We start from the raw sequence: 18,387 nt of genomic DNA on the forward strand, positions 1-18,387 counted from the left end.
TGATCTTTTCCCTCATAGACACGAAATTTGTGGGTATAGCCTGTGGCCCTTTCACAGAGCTTATACAATTTGACCCCATACCGGGCACGCTTGCTTGGGATGTACTGTTTGAAGCCAAGGCGCCCGGTAAAATGTATTAGGGACTCGTCTACGCAGATGTTTTGCTCGGGGGTATACAAATCTGCAAATTTCTGGTTGAAATGGTCTATGAGGGGCCGAATTTTGTGGAGCCGGTCAAAAGCTGGGTGGCCTCTGGGACGGGAGGTGGTGTTGTCGCTAAAATGCAGGAAACGGAGGATGGCCTCAAATCGTGCCCTGGACATAGCAGCAGAGAACATGGGCATGTGATGAATCGGGTGCGTTGACCAATATGACCGCAATTCATGCTTTTTTGTCAGGCCCATGTTGAGGAGAAGGCCCAAAAAAATTTTAATTTCGGAAACTTGGACTGGTTTCCACCGGAAAGGCTGGGCATAAAAGCTTCCCGGGTTGGCGGATATAAATTGTGTGGCATACTGGTTGGTCTCTGCCACGACTAAGTCCAAGAGCTCCGCAGTCAAGAACAGCTCAAAAAATCCCAGGGCCGAACCGATTTGAGCCGTCTCAACCCGAACTCCAGACTGGGCGGTGAAAGGGGGAACTACAGGTGCGGCTGAAGTTGGTGACTGCCAATCAGGGTTTGCCAGCACCTCAGGGATTCTAGGGGCTCTACGGGCCTGTCTTTGCGGTGGCTGCGACGGGGTAACTAGTGCACGTGCCACCGTACCAGCTTCAACTGCCCTTCTGGTGCTCGCCACGTCACCATGTTGTACGGCAGTGCTGGTACTAGGTCCAGGGAGGGCTGCGCTGCTGGTGTATGCCTCACCACGTGATCCGGCAGCGACAGCCCCACTCTGCTGCTCTTGAAGCGGATCCTGCATAACCTGTGGTCTAGCGACATGGGGCCGGGTACGCCTGGTGCTGCCAGGGACCTCCACCTCCTCGTCCGAACTTTGGGTCAGAGAGCCACTGCTTTCCACAGGTTCATATTCTGACCCGCTAGATTCATCAGATGAGGGTTCCCACTCCTCATCCGACTGGGTCAGAATCCTGTAGGCCTCTTCAGAAGAATACCCCCTGTTTGACATTTTGGACTACTAAATTTAGGGGTATTCCCTGAGACTACCCAAGAAAAAAAGCAAACCTGTCTTACAAAGGGGAGGCTAGCGAAGTACCGGAGGCCGCTGCGGTTGATAAAAAATATCAAAACTGATTTTTTTATCGCCGCAGTGCGTGTAAAATGAATGTGCAGTGATCAAAAAATATATTTTTTTTGTCACTGCGGTGGGGCGGGCGTGGGTGAACGCACGTGTGGGCGACCGATCAGGCCTGATCGGGCAAACACTGCGTTTTGGGTGGAGGGCGAACTAAAGTGACACTAATACTATTATAGATCTGACCGTGATCAGTTTTGATCACTTACAGATACTATAAAAGTACAAATGCTGATTAGCGATACGCTATTCAGCGAATAAAAGTGACTGCGGTGCGGTGGGGTGGGCGCTAACTGACGCTAACTACCTAACCAAGGGGCCTAAACTATTCCTAAAACCTAACAGCCAATACTAGTGAAAAAAAAAAAGTGACAGTTTACACTGATCACTTTTTTTCCTTTCACTGGTGATTGACAGGGGCGATCAAAGGGGTGATCAAAGGGTTAATTGGGGTGCAGGGGGGTGATCTGGGGCTAAGGTGTAGTGTTGGTGCTACTCACAGTTCAGTCTGCTCCTGTGCTGGATCCAACCGACGAAAAGGACCAGCACAGGAGCAGAGAAGCCATATAACAGATCATATTTACTAATATGATCTGTTATATGGCTTGTGATTGGATTTTTTAAAAATCGCCAGCCTGCCAGCCAATGATCGTTGCTGGCAGGCTGGTGACGAACTTGTTCTTTAACTTTTGCCGGCCCGCGATGCGCATGCGCGGGCCGGCTTGGAGCGAAATCTTGCGTCTCGCGAGATGACGCGTATATGCGTGACTGTGCGCAGCGCTGCCACCTCCGGAACGCGAATCTGCGTTAGGCGGTCCGGAGGTGGTTAAAGGGTTTCTGTCACCCTGCAAAACTCATTATTTTTTTTTTTGGATAGTTAGATTGCTCATAGTGCGATATAGCAGAATATAATGCTCTTACTTACTTTCATGCGGCCGATTCTTTATAAAACGAACTTTTATAATATGTAAATGAGGGCTCTACCAGCAAGTAGGGCGTCTACTTGCTGGTAGCTGCTGCAGAAATCCGCCCCCTCGCCGTGTTGATTGACAGGGCCAGCCGTGATCTCCTCCTCCGGCCGGCCCTGTCAGTAATTCAAAAATCGCAGGCGCTCTGAGATGAGGAGGCTCGTCTCCTCAGCACTCCCTCAGTGCGCCTGCGCCGATGACGTCTTCTCTTTCGGTGATGTCATCGGCGCAGGCGCACTGAGGGAGTGCTGAGGATACGAGCCTCCTCATCTCAGAGCGCCTGCGCCGAATGACGCGAGGCGCGTGATTTTTGAATTACTGACAGGGCCGGCCGGAGGAGGAGATCACGGCTGGCCCTGTCAATCAACACAGCGAGGGGGCGGATTTCTGCAGCAGCTACCAGCAAGTAGACGCCCTACTTGCTGGTAGAGCCCTCATTTACATATTATAAAAGTTCGTTTTATAAAGAATCGGCCGCATGAAAGTAAGTAAGAGCATTATATTCTCCTATATCGCACTATGAGGAATCTAACTATCCAAAAAAAAAAAAAAATGAGTTTTGCAGGGTGACAGAAACCCTTTAAAGTCTTGTTTTGAAGATTTTTTTTTTATTTATTATAAATAAAGGTAAAACATATTGGCTCAAATTCACCTGTTAACATAAAGTACAATGTGTCCTGAAAAAAACTTTCTCAGAATGGCTTGGATAAGTAAAAGCATTCCAAAGTTCTTACCACATAAAGTGACACATATCAGATTTATAAAATTAGACTAAAGTGAAAAATGGCTTGGGTCCTGAAGGGGTTAAAAAATACCTTTTTTGTAAATTAGGGTTAAGGTTCTGATCTGTCAGTTGCTTTGCTTTCAAAATGATTTTGAGACCAGAGGTCACACCAGGGTGGATAAAAATCAATTATTTTTTTTAAAAAAATCAAAAAAATCGGATTTTTTTTAATTTAAATCGGATTTTTTTTTTATATAAAATGCTTTTTGAGGAAAATATATTACCATCCAAAGGTTATTCCATCGTGAAATAAAGATTAGTTTTTTAATTATGTACAATAAGGCTGTACGTAGACTCCCATATTGTTGAATGGATTAGGCAGTGGCTGAGGGACAGACAACAGAGGGTTGTAGTCAATGGAGTATATTCAGACCATGGTCTTGTTACCAGTGGGGTACCTCAGGGATCTGTTCTGGGACCCATATTGTTTAATATCTTTATCAGCGAAATTGCAGAAGGCCTTGATGGTAAGGTGTGTCTTTTTGCTGATGACACAAAGATTTGTAACAGGGTTGATGTTCCTGGAGGGATACACCAAATGGAAAAGGATTTAGGAAAACTAGAGGAATGGTCAAAAATCTGGCAACTAAAATTTTATGTTGATAAGTGCAAGATAATGCACCGGGGGCATAAAAACCCAAGAGCAGAATATAAAATCAGTGATACAGTCCTAACCTCAGTATCTGAGGAAAGGGATTTAGGGGTCATTATTTCAGAAGACTTAAAGGTAGGCAGACAATGTCAGAGCAGCAGGAAATGCTAGCAGAATTCTTGGGTGTATAGGGAGAGGAATTACCAGTAGACAGAGGGAGGTGCTCATGCCGCTCTACAGAGCACTAGTGAGACCTCATTTGGAGTATTGTGTGCAGTACTGGAGACCATATCTCCAGAAGGATATCGACACTTTAGAGAGAGTTCAGAGAAAAGCTACTAAACTGTTACATGGATTGCAGGATAAAACTTACCAGGAAAGATTAAAGGACCTTAACATGTATAGCTTGGAAGAAAGACGAGACAGAGGGGATATGATAGAAACTTTTAAATACATAAAGGGAATCAACAAGGTAAAAGAGGAGAGAATATTTAAAAGAAGAAAAACTGCTACAAGAGGACATAGTTTTAAATTAGATGGGCAAAGGTTTAAAAGTAATATCAGGAAGTATTACTTTACTGAGAGAGTAGTGGATGCATGGAATAGCCTTCCTGCAGAAGTGGTAGCTGCAAATACAGTGAAGGAGTTTAAGCATGCATGAGATAGGCATAAGGCCATCCTTCATATAAGATATGGCCAGGGGCTATCCATAGTATTTAGTATATTGGGCAGACTAGATGGGCCGAATGGTTCTTATCTGCCGACACATTCTATGTTTCTATATGTGTAATTTTTTTGGTAAATAAATTCCATTAATTCATTCACAATGTCATGCTCTTCCAGAGGTTTTTGTAAGATTATTGGGCAGTTTCTCTGCCTACAAGATATTATCACAGATGCTTGGTTTACTTTTGACTCAGCAGAGATCACATGCCTCTTCTTCACAGCAAAAATGTTATAACATGAACAGAGTTGAGAAATATACCTTAATCCTAAGTTCTACAAACCTATGAATGCAGAATCAACCTAATCAAACTAATATGAAAAGTTGTTTAAATCTTCATCTACTTGCATATTATAAGTTATACCAGCAAGAATTAGTCTTTATGTAGAAAACTATGATTTAAATCAAGCCTTACTGACTAGTGATTTAAATCATTTTGATTTAAATCAAATCCACCCTGGGTCACACTACATTAATTTTTCTTCTGGAAGAGTAAAAATACTCCTCAAAAATGGTAAAAGTATTTTTAGCTGAGGAGGAGTAAGAAATTTGCAATAATACATAAATAATAAGGCCTAGGTCAGGCATGGCCAACCTGCGGCTCTCCAGCTGTTGTAAAACTACAACTCCCACCATGCCCTGCTGTAGGCAGTCTGAGCATGCTGGGAGTTGTAGTTTTGCAACAGCTGGAGAGCCTCAGGTTGGCCATCCCTGGCCTAGGTAATATTAAAGAGGACCTTTCACTAGAATAGAAAATCTAAACTAAGTATACAGACATGGAGAGCGGCGCCCGGGGATCTCAATGCACTTACTATTATCCCTGGGCGTCGCTCCGTTCTCCCGCTATGCCCTCCGGTATCTTCGGTCACTAAGTTATGGTAGGCGGAGATTTCGGTCACTAAGTTATGGTAGGCGGAGTCTGCCCTTGTTCTGCTGTAGCTCTGGCCAATCGCAGCGCAGAGCTCATAGCCTGGGAGGTTATTTTCTCCCAGGCTGTGAGCTCTGCGCTGCGATTGTTCAGCGCTACAGCAGAACAAGGGCAGACTCCGCCTACCATAACTTAGTGACCGAAGATACCGGAGGCTATACCAGGAGAACGGAGCGGCGCCCAGGGATAATAGTAAGTGCAGGGAGATCCCTGGGCGCCGCTCTCCATGTTTGTATACTTAGTTTAGATTTTCTATTCTAGTGAAAGGTCCTCTTTAAGGGCTTGTTCACATCTGTGTTGGAGGCTCTGTTCGGGGCCTCTCACACAGATTCTGTCAAAAAGACTGGCCAAAAAATCCTTATACGCAGGACTTTTTTTGTCTGGTAAAAAGACAAGATCCTGAACGGACTTAATTATGCCAAATGGAGTCTATTCAACTCTGTTCTTGTCAGTTATGTGCCTGATCCAGCAATTCCGTTATTTTTGTTTGCAGCAGTGGTGTGAATGCGCCCTAAGAGGTGGGTATTTTTACAGGGGAACCATTACTGGTCTAAATAACATCAGGCTATTATAGCCAAATGATAAAGTACGGTCCAGTAGGGTGAATCATCTCTATACTTTATCACTGGTATTTAAAGGGATTGTCCCCTATATATAGCACTGTACATCTGATGGTCAGCAATATATAACTAAGCTAAACAAGCTTTAGGCAAAAAAAAATCAATTTCCTCATTTCCCTGGTTCTCTTCTGGCCCTTTGTTTACCTGCAATAACAACAATCTCTGAGGTTTTCCTCATGAATATTTGTGCCCCTCCCTGTGCTCTGTAAAGGGAGTGAATAAAAGTGTTGCCCTGAGTGAAATTTCTGCCTGCTGGGAGACTCAGCAGCATGTTGTATGTGTAGAACTAAAAGTCCCAGCTGTGCAATGACACTGCTGATACACAGGATCTTTCCCCTACCTGTTCTTGTGCAATGCTCTGCAGAAGGGGTTATTCTTTCCTGAAGAATCCAGTGGGAGGGAGACACAGGGCAGGGAGCAGCAGCTCAGCCAGAGCAGGGATGTGTGGCCAGCACAGTGACATCTCATGTGCAGGCACATATCTGCTCTCTCAGGATTGTGCACGAAACATAATCAGTGCCGGTAGAGAAGCTGACATCACAGGTCATATGACCCTCAGTGAAATCTGAGAAAGCAGCCACTGGAGATAAAGTAAGTGCATTGTAAAGCTCTTACATTTGCCTAGTTAGTTTTTTGTCCTTTGAATGTTTCTAACTCCGACAACCTCTTTAAGACACAAGTCACACAGGTTAGTCAAAAAAGTGAAGGCTTCCCTGACAGAGAGAATGGGTAGGCCACAGCAGCCTTGTGGTTACAAGTGGCATACGGCTACACAGAGATCCATGGGAGCTACAGGCATCTTTGGGTGCTCTGAGACTCCATTAGCACTGGGGCCTTCTCCTTGTCCACACCAGTGAATCCTGTGACTGTTATATACACACACACACACACACACACACACACACCGTATTTTTCGCTATATAAGACGCACTCCCCCTTCCCCCCCAGTGTGTCTTATAAAGCAAATGGTGCGCTTTTTAAATGTCTGACACTGATACATCACCGGCTGCCTATGCTGCACACCGTGGCCTGCGATGTATCAGCGGGAAGGGAGGAGGTGCTGGAGGCTGGCAACTGCTGTTTAACTTGCGGCAGGGCCCAGTGCAGTCACTATACTCCATTACACCGGGCCCCGCTCACAGCAGTCTTTATGTGTAAAATCTTTTTATGTAATGCTCCAGCAATGGCTCTGCTTTCTTCTGTAATAGTACTCACTATCAAAGCAGCGGTCCGGTTGGCGTGTGACGTCACTCACTCGATCATGCTCTTCCCATTTCATTAATGAATCTGGCAGGAGTGACTGAGGGAGTTGCGTTATGCTGCCGGACCGACCGCTACTTTGATAGTGATTACTGTTACAGACGAAAACAGAAACATTGCTGGAGCTTTACATAAAAACATTTTACCCTTAAAGACTGCTGTGAGTGGGTGTAATGGGGGTCACTATTCACACAGGGATCATCTTATGCTGGTCACAGTATGTGTGAATAGTGACCCCCATTACATAAGATGCTATATGTGTGTTGTTGTCCCCCCCCCCCCCACACATCCCCCATAGCAGTGTATCATCCATAGATCCCCCCCCCTATAACAGTGTGTCATCCATAGATCCCCCCCCCCCCCTATAACAGTGCGTCATCCATAGATCCCCCCCTATAACAGTGTGTCATCCATAGATCCCCCCCCTATAACAGTGCGTCATCCATAGATCCCCCCCCTATAACAGTGCGTCATCCACAGATCCCCCCCCCATAAGTGTGTCATCCACAGACCACCATTAGTTCAAAACCCACCAAAAGCACACCTTTTCGTTCAAACAATTTTTTTTTTCTTATTTTCATCCTCATAAAATCTAAGTGCGTCTTATAAAGCAAAAAATACGGTAACCTGTAACATGGGAGCGAACCAGCACTATGGAGAGTGACTAGCTCCAGACTGTGCTCTCACTTCCAGCCTAAATACTGCAGACAGGCTCGGGAAACACAGAAGGGCACAGGTCTTTTTGCCACTGCCTGTCCCTCACTAACCCCACTGCCCTCCACATGTAGAGGCCTTCTTCAGAATAGCAGTGCCAGAGAAGCGCCCTCTCCTCATAGAATACACACACTGGAGGCTGCAGTGCCACGGCTTGTTCTATGCCCATGCACCACGCCACGGATGAATACACATACCATTGAGATCATACCCTACCCACAGTGCCCCTCACCACAGAAGTATGGGAGCTAACTTACTGAGCTCATCCTGAGCAGCAGCTGAAGGCACATCAGCAGCCATGTTAACTGGTAATGGGCGGGCTCTACTATAGTTCCTGTGCATAGTGCTCCCAGTGCTGTAATTTGTGGGGATCATCTGCTGCTAGAGCTGCCCTGTGCAGATGGTGTGTGTGCATGTAGTTAGATTGCGTGCCGTCGCTTCAGAGCGGTGTGCCAAATGGTTCGGCAACCGACCCCAAACCAACCAATAACAACGCTCCTTTCTGTTATTGAATATTTCAGGCACCAGCAACATCACTGCGGTGGCTGTGCCGTTCAAAATGCACCATCGCTCATGAAGGGCCGGGAAAACACGTTTCCCGAACACAAAGATTATCCTTGAAAAACCATGTACCCAGACCCATTGTAATGAATGGGTCAGGACTAACTAGATGCATCACATTCGGACAGAAAACTTGCTTGTGTGAAAGAGCCTCAACTGTCTGACTGGTAATATGGCTGAAAATAGGTGATTATCACACCGTTACTTTCTCAGAAACTGAAGAGAGTACTCCTATCTCCCTGTTCCGCCAACTCGCAAAAAACAGACCATGGTTCCGTAGTACTGAGGTGTGGCCACCTCTCCATCCTCAGCAGCAGCAGTTCTTGAGACTCAATCGATGCAGTTTCCAGACGTTCAGGATATGAAATACATGTCCGGGTGGGAAAAACCTTTTAAGTTCAATGTATTCTTTGCTAGTGACTGCAACTTCAGCTGATAGGGACATATGGAAGGGGGTTGTCTCGAGTTTTCCTGTAGTCAGCATTATTGCTTTCACTGTGCATGGAAGGTGTGTTCTTGCCTCTTTTCCATTCTCAAATCCAGCAGATACCTAAAGCTAAAGGCTTTTGACCTGTATTTATAGGACTTTCCAAACAGACACGAGTGGATTTACGGCAGATGCTCAGTGACCTATTACAAGTGTAGGTACGGGATACAAAAAGGGAAGGCTTATTTGTGGTAGACACAACATGCTGCCCATCGGTACAGTGTGTTTAGTGTGACAGACCCCCCCCCCCTTTAGCATTGTTCATTCTTCAGTAGTGTTGTATTCTTTGGCAGGTTAGGCAAGTACTTCAGTAGAAGAAAGTGTGAAAATTTTATGCCTGTTGGAATACAAGGCATGACCTATAGAAACGGTTGGGGTGCTACTTACAACTTTATATTTGTATGATTACTGCATGCCATGCTCAGTCTTATTATTAACCTTCATTCTTGCGTATTCTGCATATAGTACATGGACTAGCCTTCTTAGGACCAGGGTCTGTAGGCTGTTGGCTAGGTATATCCAAAGCTTGGCAACCAAAACTCATCTAGAATCTCTGAGGTTTCTTTGAAGATCATAGTGTAGTATTTACCATTTCTTTATCTGCGTCATAGTTTTTTTTTTTTCTGGGATTACCTAGGATTTGGCCTGTAGACTATTTCCCCACTTCTGTCCTTATGACAGTTAGCAGACTCCAGGTGGGAATGTACATCACTGCCTGAATGAGTGACCTTCACAACTTTTAGTACTAAACTGGAATTAGAACACAGGCCAGACAATGATGTGGTGTGCATGGGCACATGAAGAGATTTCCCATCAGCCACATACATTCTGTTTTCTCTCTACAATTCTTATCCCCCAGCTTGACTTCCCTCTATCGCAACCTCTTACTCTTGTAACCAGCTGTACGGCCACTCTTTGTGGTTTCTGCTTTTGCTAAGGAAATTGCAATATTTCCCTTTTTCTTCATTTCTTTTTCTGTAGCTGAAGGATATCCTTTTTATGCCCTTTACAAAAACCCACCTCTATCTGACCACCCCCCTTTCATAGTGCATTGTAGACAGCAAGGGAGATGACCTTACAGGACGATAGCGATGACTAAAAACGTGGCCCCGAAAATGTTAAAGCAAATATTCCGTCCAAAAACCAAGATGAAAGAGGCAAGTTCTATGTGCTGTTTGTACCTGAGAGGATACTCGATCCACTGCAGCTTTTGGTGGTTTCTGCTCTTCCTCTCCTATGACTGTTCTGATCTGTGTTTCCTATAGTACTGTCGTGGCCAGAAAACATGTGTTTGACTTTTAGTTAATAGGTTTCAGTACCAGCTTTTATCCCACACACCTTCCATTTTGTTTTTTTGTTTTTATTTGTATTTTTTGCTTCCTTGAATATACATGGGGTTACTACACCTCCATCATAAGTGTGTCTTATGTAGAAGCTTAGAACAGGAATATAGTTTGTAAAATATGTAGCCCCTTGAAGAAATACCGTAGATGCTGCTATTGACTTTCCCACATCTGCATATTTTGTTGGGCTAGGCGGGTCATGGTTAAAGTAACAGCCTTGCTAGGGAGCTATGAAAAGGAGTCACCTAGACTTGGAGTGACGTCACCACTCCATTCGCTTAGTCTGTGCTAACGTAATCCAAGTGAAATATGGACAAATATAAGGTCATTTGCACTCAGTATGTAAAATGGTCATATGAGGGACATCTAAAGTTGGAGCAGTAGCCCGCATTTATTTATATTTTCGTAACGACTATATTGAGTTATTGGCATTTTTCTATTTGTTGTAATGTCCATTTTTGTAAGTAGTGATGACAGGAAGTTGCAGCTGCTTTCTTTTCTGCAACTGATGGTACATCTGTCTCTTTATCACTAACTGAATGTGTTGACACAATGGGGGACATTTATGAATCATGTTGCGGCAGAATTTTGGTGTAAAATGCACCAAAAATAATGGCGTTTTGCTTTGCACCAAATATATCAACTATTTCCTCATTTTTCACCAGAAAGAATGAAACATGGCAGAAAAGTGGGCAGGGCTGCTAAATTGACGTATATTACACCACCTTCATCAACTTATGTTCGGCTTAAAAGGCACAAAATGTAGCGGTAGATTAAGCTTGCTTCTGTGGTCATGTAAATTGTTAAAAAGACAGATCAGATAGATGCGACTTTTATTCAAAAACTCATAATTTTAGCGATAAATGACGCATATTGGTCTTAAAGAAGCCTCACATTCAAAAGCCTTTAGGACTAGACACAGATTAGCAGCTTTTATCATGTGGGATAGCTATAACTTTGTTGGACTAGCAACATCATCTTTTTCATGAGCAATGCCATTTTATCATTTGTAGACACATAGGTAATGCTTTTTTTTTTAAATAGATTTTTTTTTAGGCTTTAGTTTAAAAAAAAAAAAATTGTGAAAACTTATTGACATAAAATTTTCATTTTTTCCCCCTTGTAATATAGCCCCACTGTTAGTGTTTATGGACTGTCCTGTAAAAGAACACCGGGGAAAATTACCATTGAAGGACTTTATTATTTCTTTATTTTTCTAGGGCAGATTTTCCCCCTAGAGTTGGGCCCCTCTGCAGTTACAGTTCTCACTTTTAGGGCTATGCTGGTTCTAGTATAGGCAGCAGCCTCTTGCTACTGGCATCCTGGCAATCATGTGACCACCAAGACTAATTGAGTGGTCAAAACTGCTTCTGTTTTATCTTCAGGGTCCCCTGTAGTTGCTGATAGTGGGCGACCTGGCATTTAGCTGTCCAATTACTTGAACAGCTGGCTAAAACCTGCGCAGTAACTCCCCTTTCACACGAGCGAGTTTTCCTGCGCGTGCAATGTATGACGTGAACGCATAGCACCAGCACTGAATCCTGACCCATTAATTTCAATGGGTCTGTGTACATGACCCTTTTTTTTTTTTTTCTTCACGCATCAGTTCTGCATTGAGTGAAATACGCAACATGTTTTATATTCTGCGTTTTTCATGCAGACCTGGCCCCATAGAAGTGAATGGGGCTTCAGTGAAAAACGCATTGCATTCGGAAGCACGTGCGGATACAATGCGTTTTTTACTGATGGCTGCTAAGAGATGTTTTTTGTAAACCTTCATTTGTTTATCACGCTCGTGAAAAACGCCTTAAAATGCATTGCACCCGCGCGGAAACAACTGAACGCAATCGCAGACAAAACTGACCTGAACTTGCTTGCAAAATGGTGCGAGATTTTTACTGAACGCACTCTGAACCGGAGCCAATCTGCCACGCTCGCGTGAAAGAGGCCTAAATCTACTATGGTGCAGATTTAGATATGTGAACCACACACTGTTTATTTGTATACTGGTCATCATCTCTCTCCCCTCCATGAGGGTATCAACTTTGCTGGGTTCCTTTTTGTTTTGTAGTATAATGGATTGGTGTAGACATAGCTCACTCAAATCATGGTTCCCCCTACAACAAGTGTTTATTCCATTCTCTAGCGCAGGACAGGAGCCCCATTGCTGCAACGCCAACCCAGAGCCACTTTGTAGTAGCCTTCTCTCATTGTACCTCCATTCAGTGGGGCCTCACCTCTATTCCCTCATCACACATCACATCTTTGACAATCATGCCATCCTACCAGGAGGAGGCTGGTCACCGTTGTAGCCAGTGATTGGCAGAGTTCTTGTTATTTGAGAGAGTCGACCAGCAGGGACATGTCTGTTGGAGTGGGGGACAGGGAAAAGTAGAGAAGAGTATAATTTTTTTCCTAATGCCACTATGCCTTTAAGAAATGATCGCATGGATACGTTTTTTTATTATTTGTTTAATAAAAATCTGAATAAAAAAGGCAATATCTCTTGTAAATTTTTGGCTATTACTCTAACTTCTGATTTAATATATGGCAGCTTTTATGTTTTATGGGGACATCCCTTCTAAGGCTGAGATCATGCATTGAGGTGCTGCTGCTGCTTCTCTATTGTACTACAGGAGACTGCTTGGTGCTCTGTGTCCTACCCATTGGTTCACAATGTATTTTGGTATTGAGGTTAACAGAGGAAGTTTAATAGCTGTATCACACAGGCTTTCAGTTTCTGCAGAAAGCAGCTGAGGAGGTGACAGATAACATCATTTGGATTTGGTAGTCCAGTATCTCACTCGTTAGCGTTCAATTGCCATCTTCTCTATGTGGGCATTGAGCCCCATGGAGAAGGAGATTCGGATTCCTGGATTTCGGACACTTTTTTCGCTTTGGATCCAGAAAAAACACAAGGACAAATCTCGATGTCCTCCAGTTCCAGATACAGAACACCTGGGCAGTTTGGTCAGTAGGCACTAGTTGTAGCATCCCATAGGCACTACTGTTTGGACTAACATGTGCAAAGGCAATTGTGTTTTATTTTTTATTTTTTTTATAGTGGCATAAGAATTGTATTCATATGATGTTCTGCCTGATGCTTTTACCACTTCCTGTGTGATGAGAGGGGTGTGTGCTGCTTAAATGTACTATTTTGAGGTTTTTCTTTTTCTGTTTTGTCTGAAAATGTTTTACTTTGTATTAATACAGGATCAAATTCGAAATAAGCAAATCTTTATTAAAATGCATATATAGCCGAGATTTGTCCATTTTGTCTGTCCAATCGCGCACACATATACAGTACAGTGGTCTTAAAGACTCTTGAGAAATTGTCAAGAAAATACTATAAAAGCTAACTGTATCATACATTGCCTTTTCTTAAAAACCATACACTAAAGTTTGATGTTTTTATTTCTGTTCTCAACAGGATGAAGTGGTAGTGAAGGAAATCCCCATTACACACCTCGTCAAGGAAGGATCTGAGAAGGCTGATCAATCACACTTTGTCCTGCTGAAAGTCCTGGGGCAAGGATCCTTTGGGAAGGTGAGTAGATGAATCATCTAGTAAATTCTAAAGATAGCCATACACATTAGTCTAAAGCTAATCAAAATGGATCATTTCGACAAACCATTTGTTTGTCGGGTGAAATTTAAAGGGGCAGGCCCAACTGGAACATTTATGGCCTATTGCTAGATTGTCCAATAGCTTCGGGTCTCACTTCTGGGACCCAATCCTACCTTAAGAATGGAAGTGAATGTAGAGCACACCTCGTATGCCTGCATCCTCTCCCTTCACTGCTATGGGAGTACCACAAGTAACTGCCAGTGCTATGCTATTTTTGTAAGTCCTTTAGTTATGAATGGGGCTTGCTATCCCTTTACTTTGGAACCCCAGAGGTGGGACCTGCAACCTTCAGGCATATCCTAGCAATGCCATAAATGTCCCAGATGGGAATACCCCTTTAACAACAAATCATTGTTTTTAGCCAACTGACAGTACATCATCATTTAGAAAGAAGTTTGCTGTGCTTTAAACTTGTTTTCCGATCGTATCTAGTCCGTAAGAGAACTTTCAGTAGAAGAATGTACGCAGACGAAGACTGCTCATTATTGTCATTGGCCAGTTTGAAAAACTGTAACAACCAATATGGACTAAAATATGTATAGCTGCAGTTGTTTAACCATGTACCTACTCCTACATAATGTGCATGGCTGCCTTTAAATTTATTCATGTTAAGAATTCCATTATAATGTAACTAGGAAGCACAACTAAGGCCTCATTCACACGACCGTTTTTTTTTGCGGTCCGCAAAACGGATTTCCGTTGCTCCATGATCCGTTACCGTTTTTTCTTCCGTGGGTCTTTCTTGATTTTTGGAGGATCCACGGACATGAAGGAAAAGGTCATTTTGGTGTCCTCCTGGCCGTGCGGAGCCAAACGGATCCGTCCTGACTTACAATGCAAGTCAATGGGGACGGATCCGTGTGACGTTGACACAATATGGTGCAATTGCAAACTGATCCGTCCCCCATTGACTTTCAATGTAAAGTCAGGAGTCCCTATTATACCATCGGATCAGAGTTTTCTCCAATCCGATGGTATATTTTAACTTGAAGCGTCCCCATCACCATGGGAACGCCTCTATGTTAGAATATACCATCGGATTTGAGTTAGATCGTGAAACTCAGATCCGACAGTATATTCGCACACAGAGGCGTTCCCATAGTGATGGGGACGCTTCAAGTTAGAATATAATATGAACTGTGTGATAACTGCCCCCTGCTGCCTGGCAGCACCCGATCTCTTACAGGGGGCTGTGATCCGCACAATTAACCCCTCAGGTGCCGCACCTGAGGGGTTAATTGTGCGTATCATAGCCCCTTGTAAGAGATCAGGTGCTGCCAGGCAGGAGAGGGCAGACCCCCTCCCTCCCCAGTTTTAAATTCATTGGTGGCCAGTGCGGCCCCCCCTCCCTCCCTAATTAAAATCACCCCCCCATCATTGGTGGCCAGTGCGGGCCCCCCCCCCCTTTAATTAAAATCACCTTCCCCCATCATTGGTGGCCAGTGCGGGCTCCCCTCTCCCCCCCTTCCCCATGTGCGGCCTCCCCTATCCCCCCCCCCCCCCTAATTAAAATCACCTTCCCCATCATTGGTGGCAGCGGAGAGTTCCGATCGGATGCTACTGCAGTCCTGGCTGCCATGGTTTCTTAGCAATAGAAGCATTATACTTACCTGCGATGTCTGTGACCGGCCGGGCGCTCCTCCTACTGGTAAGTGAAAGGTCTGTGCGGCGCATTGTCCTTGTTTTTTCACGGACCCATTGACTTGAATGGGTCCGTGAACCGTTGTCCGTCAAAAAAATAGGACAGGTCATATTTTTTTGATGGACAGGAAACACTGATCACGGATGCGGCTGCCAAACGGTGCATTTTCCGATTTTTCCACGGACCCATTGAAAGTCAATGGGTCCCCGAAAAAAAACTGAAAACGGAACCACGGACGCGGATGCACACAACGGTCGTGTGCATGAGGCCTAAGGCTGGTATTACACCAGCAGATCATGTAGACTATTTGTTGGGAAGGCTTCCTGGCAATCACCTGCTTGTCAGCGGAGAAGACTGCTGTTATTACATGCAGTGACCAAAGTATGAGGAGGAGCTATAGCCAATGCCATCTCTTGTCCCCATAGAGAATCATTATTTACTGGCAGAAGAGCGTGATTAGAGGGCATGATGTGCCGCCGGCAAACTATTTTTAAACCTGTGGGGGGTTGAGTCCGCACAACCTGTATGTAGGTGCACATCACTATGGCGAAATACATATACAAACGGAAAATGCAAATGCGATAGCACTCTATATCCAGCATTCTGCCCTGCCTCCATGCTGGATGAGACATTGGTGTACATTTTGGCCAAAGCGTAATAAGCCACTCACCACGTCAAGGTCGCCTCATTTGAGTGGTCCCTAACACTAGTTCCTACCTGTTTGTGGGCCATGACAGCCACACAAAGTCCAGGGAATGCAGGTCAGCATGGCTCCAGGAGAAGTATATGGTGGGCTCAGCGTGCATGTTGGTACTTGCATCCCTGGATCCGATGAAAGCTGTAATGGCACCGGACGGGGTTAAAAGCAGAGTGTGCTTGGCTTGCATGCTGACCTGCATTCCCTGGACTTTGTGTGGCTGTCATGGCCCATAAACAGGTAGGAACTAGTGTTAGGGACCACTCAAATGAGGCGACCTTGACGTGGTGAGTGGCTTATTACGCTTTGGCCAAAATGTACACCAATGTCTCATCCAGCATGGAGGCAGGGCAGAATGCTGGATATAGAGTGCTATCGCATTTGCATTTTCTATTTTTAAACCTGCTTAAAGATTGTGATTGCCCTATGAACAAGTGTTGGCTTGTTCATAGGGTAATCAATGGCAGTATTGCACAAGGCAGTTCATCACTAACCAGCTTCCCTAATATTCCATATGATCTATTGGGAAGCTAAAAAAAAAAAGTGGAATTGGAAAACAAAAACCTCCAATTCCACCATTGTTTTACAGGTTTCGTATTTACAGTGTTCACTGGGCGGTAAAAAGTGATGGCTAATTTGTATTTGTTTTGCCATGTTTTGCTTTCCTATATTCTGACACCTGCTGATGGAGCTGTGTAAAGCCTCATTCACACGTCAGTGTTTTGGTCAGCGATTTCCATTAGTGATTGTGAGCCAAAACCAGGATTGGAGCCTCCACAGACATAAGGTATAAGGGAAAGATCTGCACCTGTTCTGTGTTTAGAGCCGCACCTGGTTTTGGCTCAAAATCACTGATGGAAATCACTGACCAAACACTGATGTGTGAATAAGGCATAAGGGCTCTTTTATGCAGGGAGAGCTCCCCTAGAACCAAGCACATTACATAAATACAGCCCTAGAACCAAACACATTATGTACATGTATGCACATTATATACATGCAGCTCTAGAACCAAGCACATTACATACTTACAGCTTTAGAACCAAGCATATTACATACATATACAGCCCTAGAACCAAGCACATTAGCTACATACAGCCCTTAGAACCAAGCACATTACATACGTACATCCCTAGAACCAAGCACATTACATTAATATAGCCCTAGAACCAAGCACATTGCATACGTACAGCCCTAGAACCAAGTACATTACATTAATATAGCCCTAGAACCAAGCACATTGCATACGTACAGCCCTAGAACAAGTACATTACATTAATATAGCCCTAGAACCAAGCACATTGCATGCGTACAGCCCTAGAACAAGTACATTACATTAATATAGGCCTAGAACCAAGCACATTGCATGCGTACAGCCCTAGAACCAAGTACATTACATTAATATAGCCCTAGAACCAAGCACATTGCATACGTACAGCCCTTAGAACCAAGCACATTACATACATACAGCGCAAGAAGCAAACACAATACTGTATGAAACTACAGCCCCCATTATGTCCTGAACAGGTGTAAAGGTATGCTAGGAGTGGTAGATTCCCAAAAGAGAATGCTACCAGCCATTGTCATGCTGTAGACCAGTGGTGGCGAACCTATGGCACGGGTGCCGGAGGCGGCACTCAGAGCCCTCTCTGTGGACACCCGCACCCAAGAAAAAGTCTATAGTGTACCAATATGCCTTAGACTTTTCCTGCCATTCATCAACGCAGGATGCGCTATGAACAGCACAGGCAGCGCACTGAATGTAGGCAGGATATTATAGATAAGTGATAACGCACATGGAAGATATACTATTGGACTGTAGTATTCAGGTTACATTGTATAAATATGTGCATTTTTGGGTTGCCGTTTGGGCACTCGGTCTCTAAAAGGTTCGCCATCACTGTTGTAGACCATACGAGTGACTACAGCACTGATCAGACCCGGTCAGTGGCAGAATAAAGATTTACATTTAGTGACTTAGAGTTGACGTCTGTTCCAGGGTTATTCTTTTTCCTTTTCTTTGTCTGGTTCAGGCCACCATAGTTGGCTTCTCCAGCCATAGTTGGATTCTCAGCTCTGTAGAGTTTGCCGCCCGGATGTCTTCAGCTTATCACTGCCCCCCATACTGTACCTCATGCTCTGTGCACGCTGTATATATTGCCTCATGCTCTGGGCCCTCATACTGT

The 18,387-nt window shown here is 44.3% G+C and overlaps 1 protein-coding gene across 4 annotated transcripts in view; it reads left to right on the top strand.

The window, feature by feature from the left end:
• Positions 1-18,387, top strand: part of RPS6KA1 (ribosomal protein S6 kinase A1) — a 241,712-nt gene that overhangs the window by 150,541 nt on the left and 72,784 nt on the right. For 2 of the 4 annotated variants that reach the window (XM_040424248.1, XM_040424250.1), the window contains exon 4: positions 13,665-13,781. In XM_040424248.1, coding sequence (XP_040280182.1) covers positions 13,665-13,781 — 117 coding nt within the window. Of the gene's footprint in view, positions 1-9,889; positions 10,049-12,980; positions 13,205-13,664; positions 13,782-18,387 lie in introns of those variants that run through there. The other 2 variants (XM_040424251.1, XM_040424249.1) reach the window with 2 other exon arrangements.

Source organism: Bufo bufo, chromosome 3 (genome assembly GCF_905171765.1).
Source record: "Bufo bufo chromosome 3, aBufBuf1.1, whole genome shotgun sequence".
Lineage (NCBI taxonomy): Eukaryota > Metazoa > Chordata > Amphibia > Anura > Bufonidae > Bufo > Bufo bufo.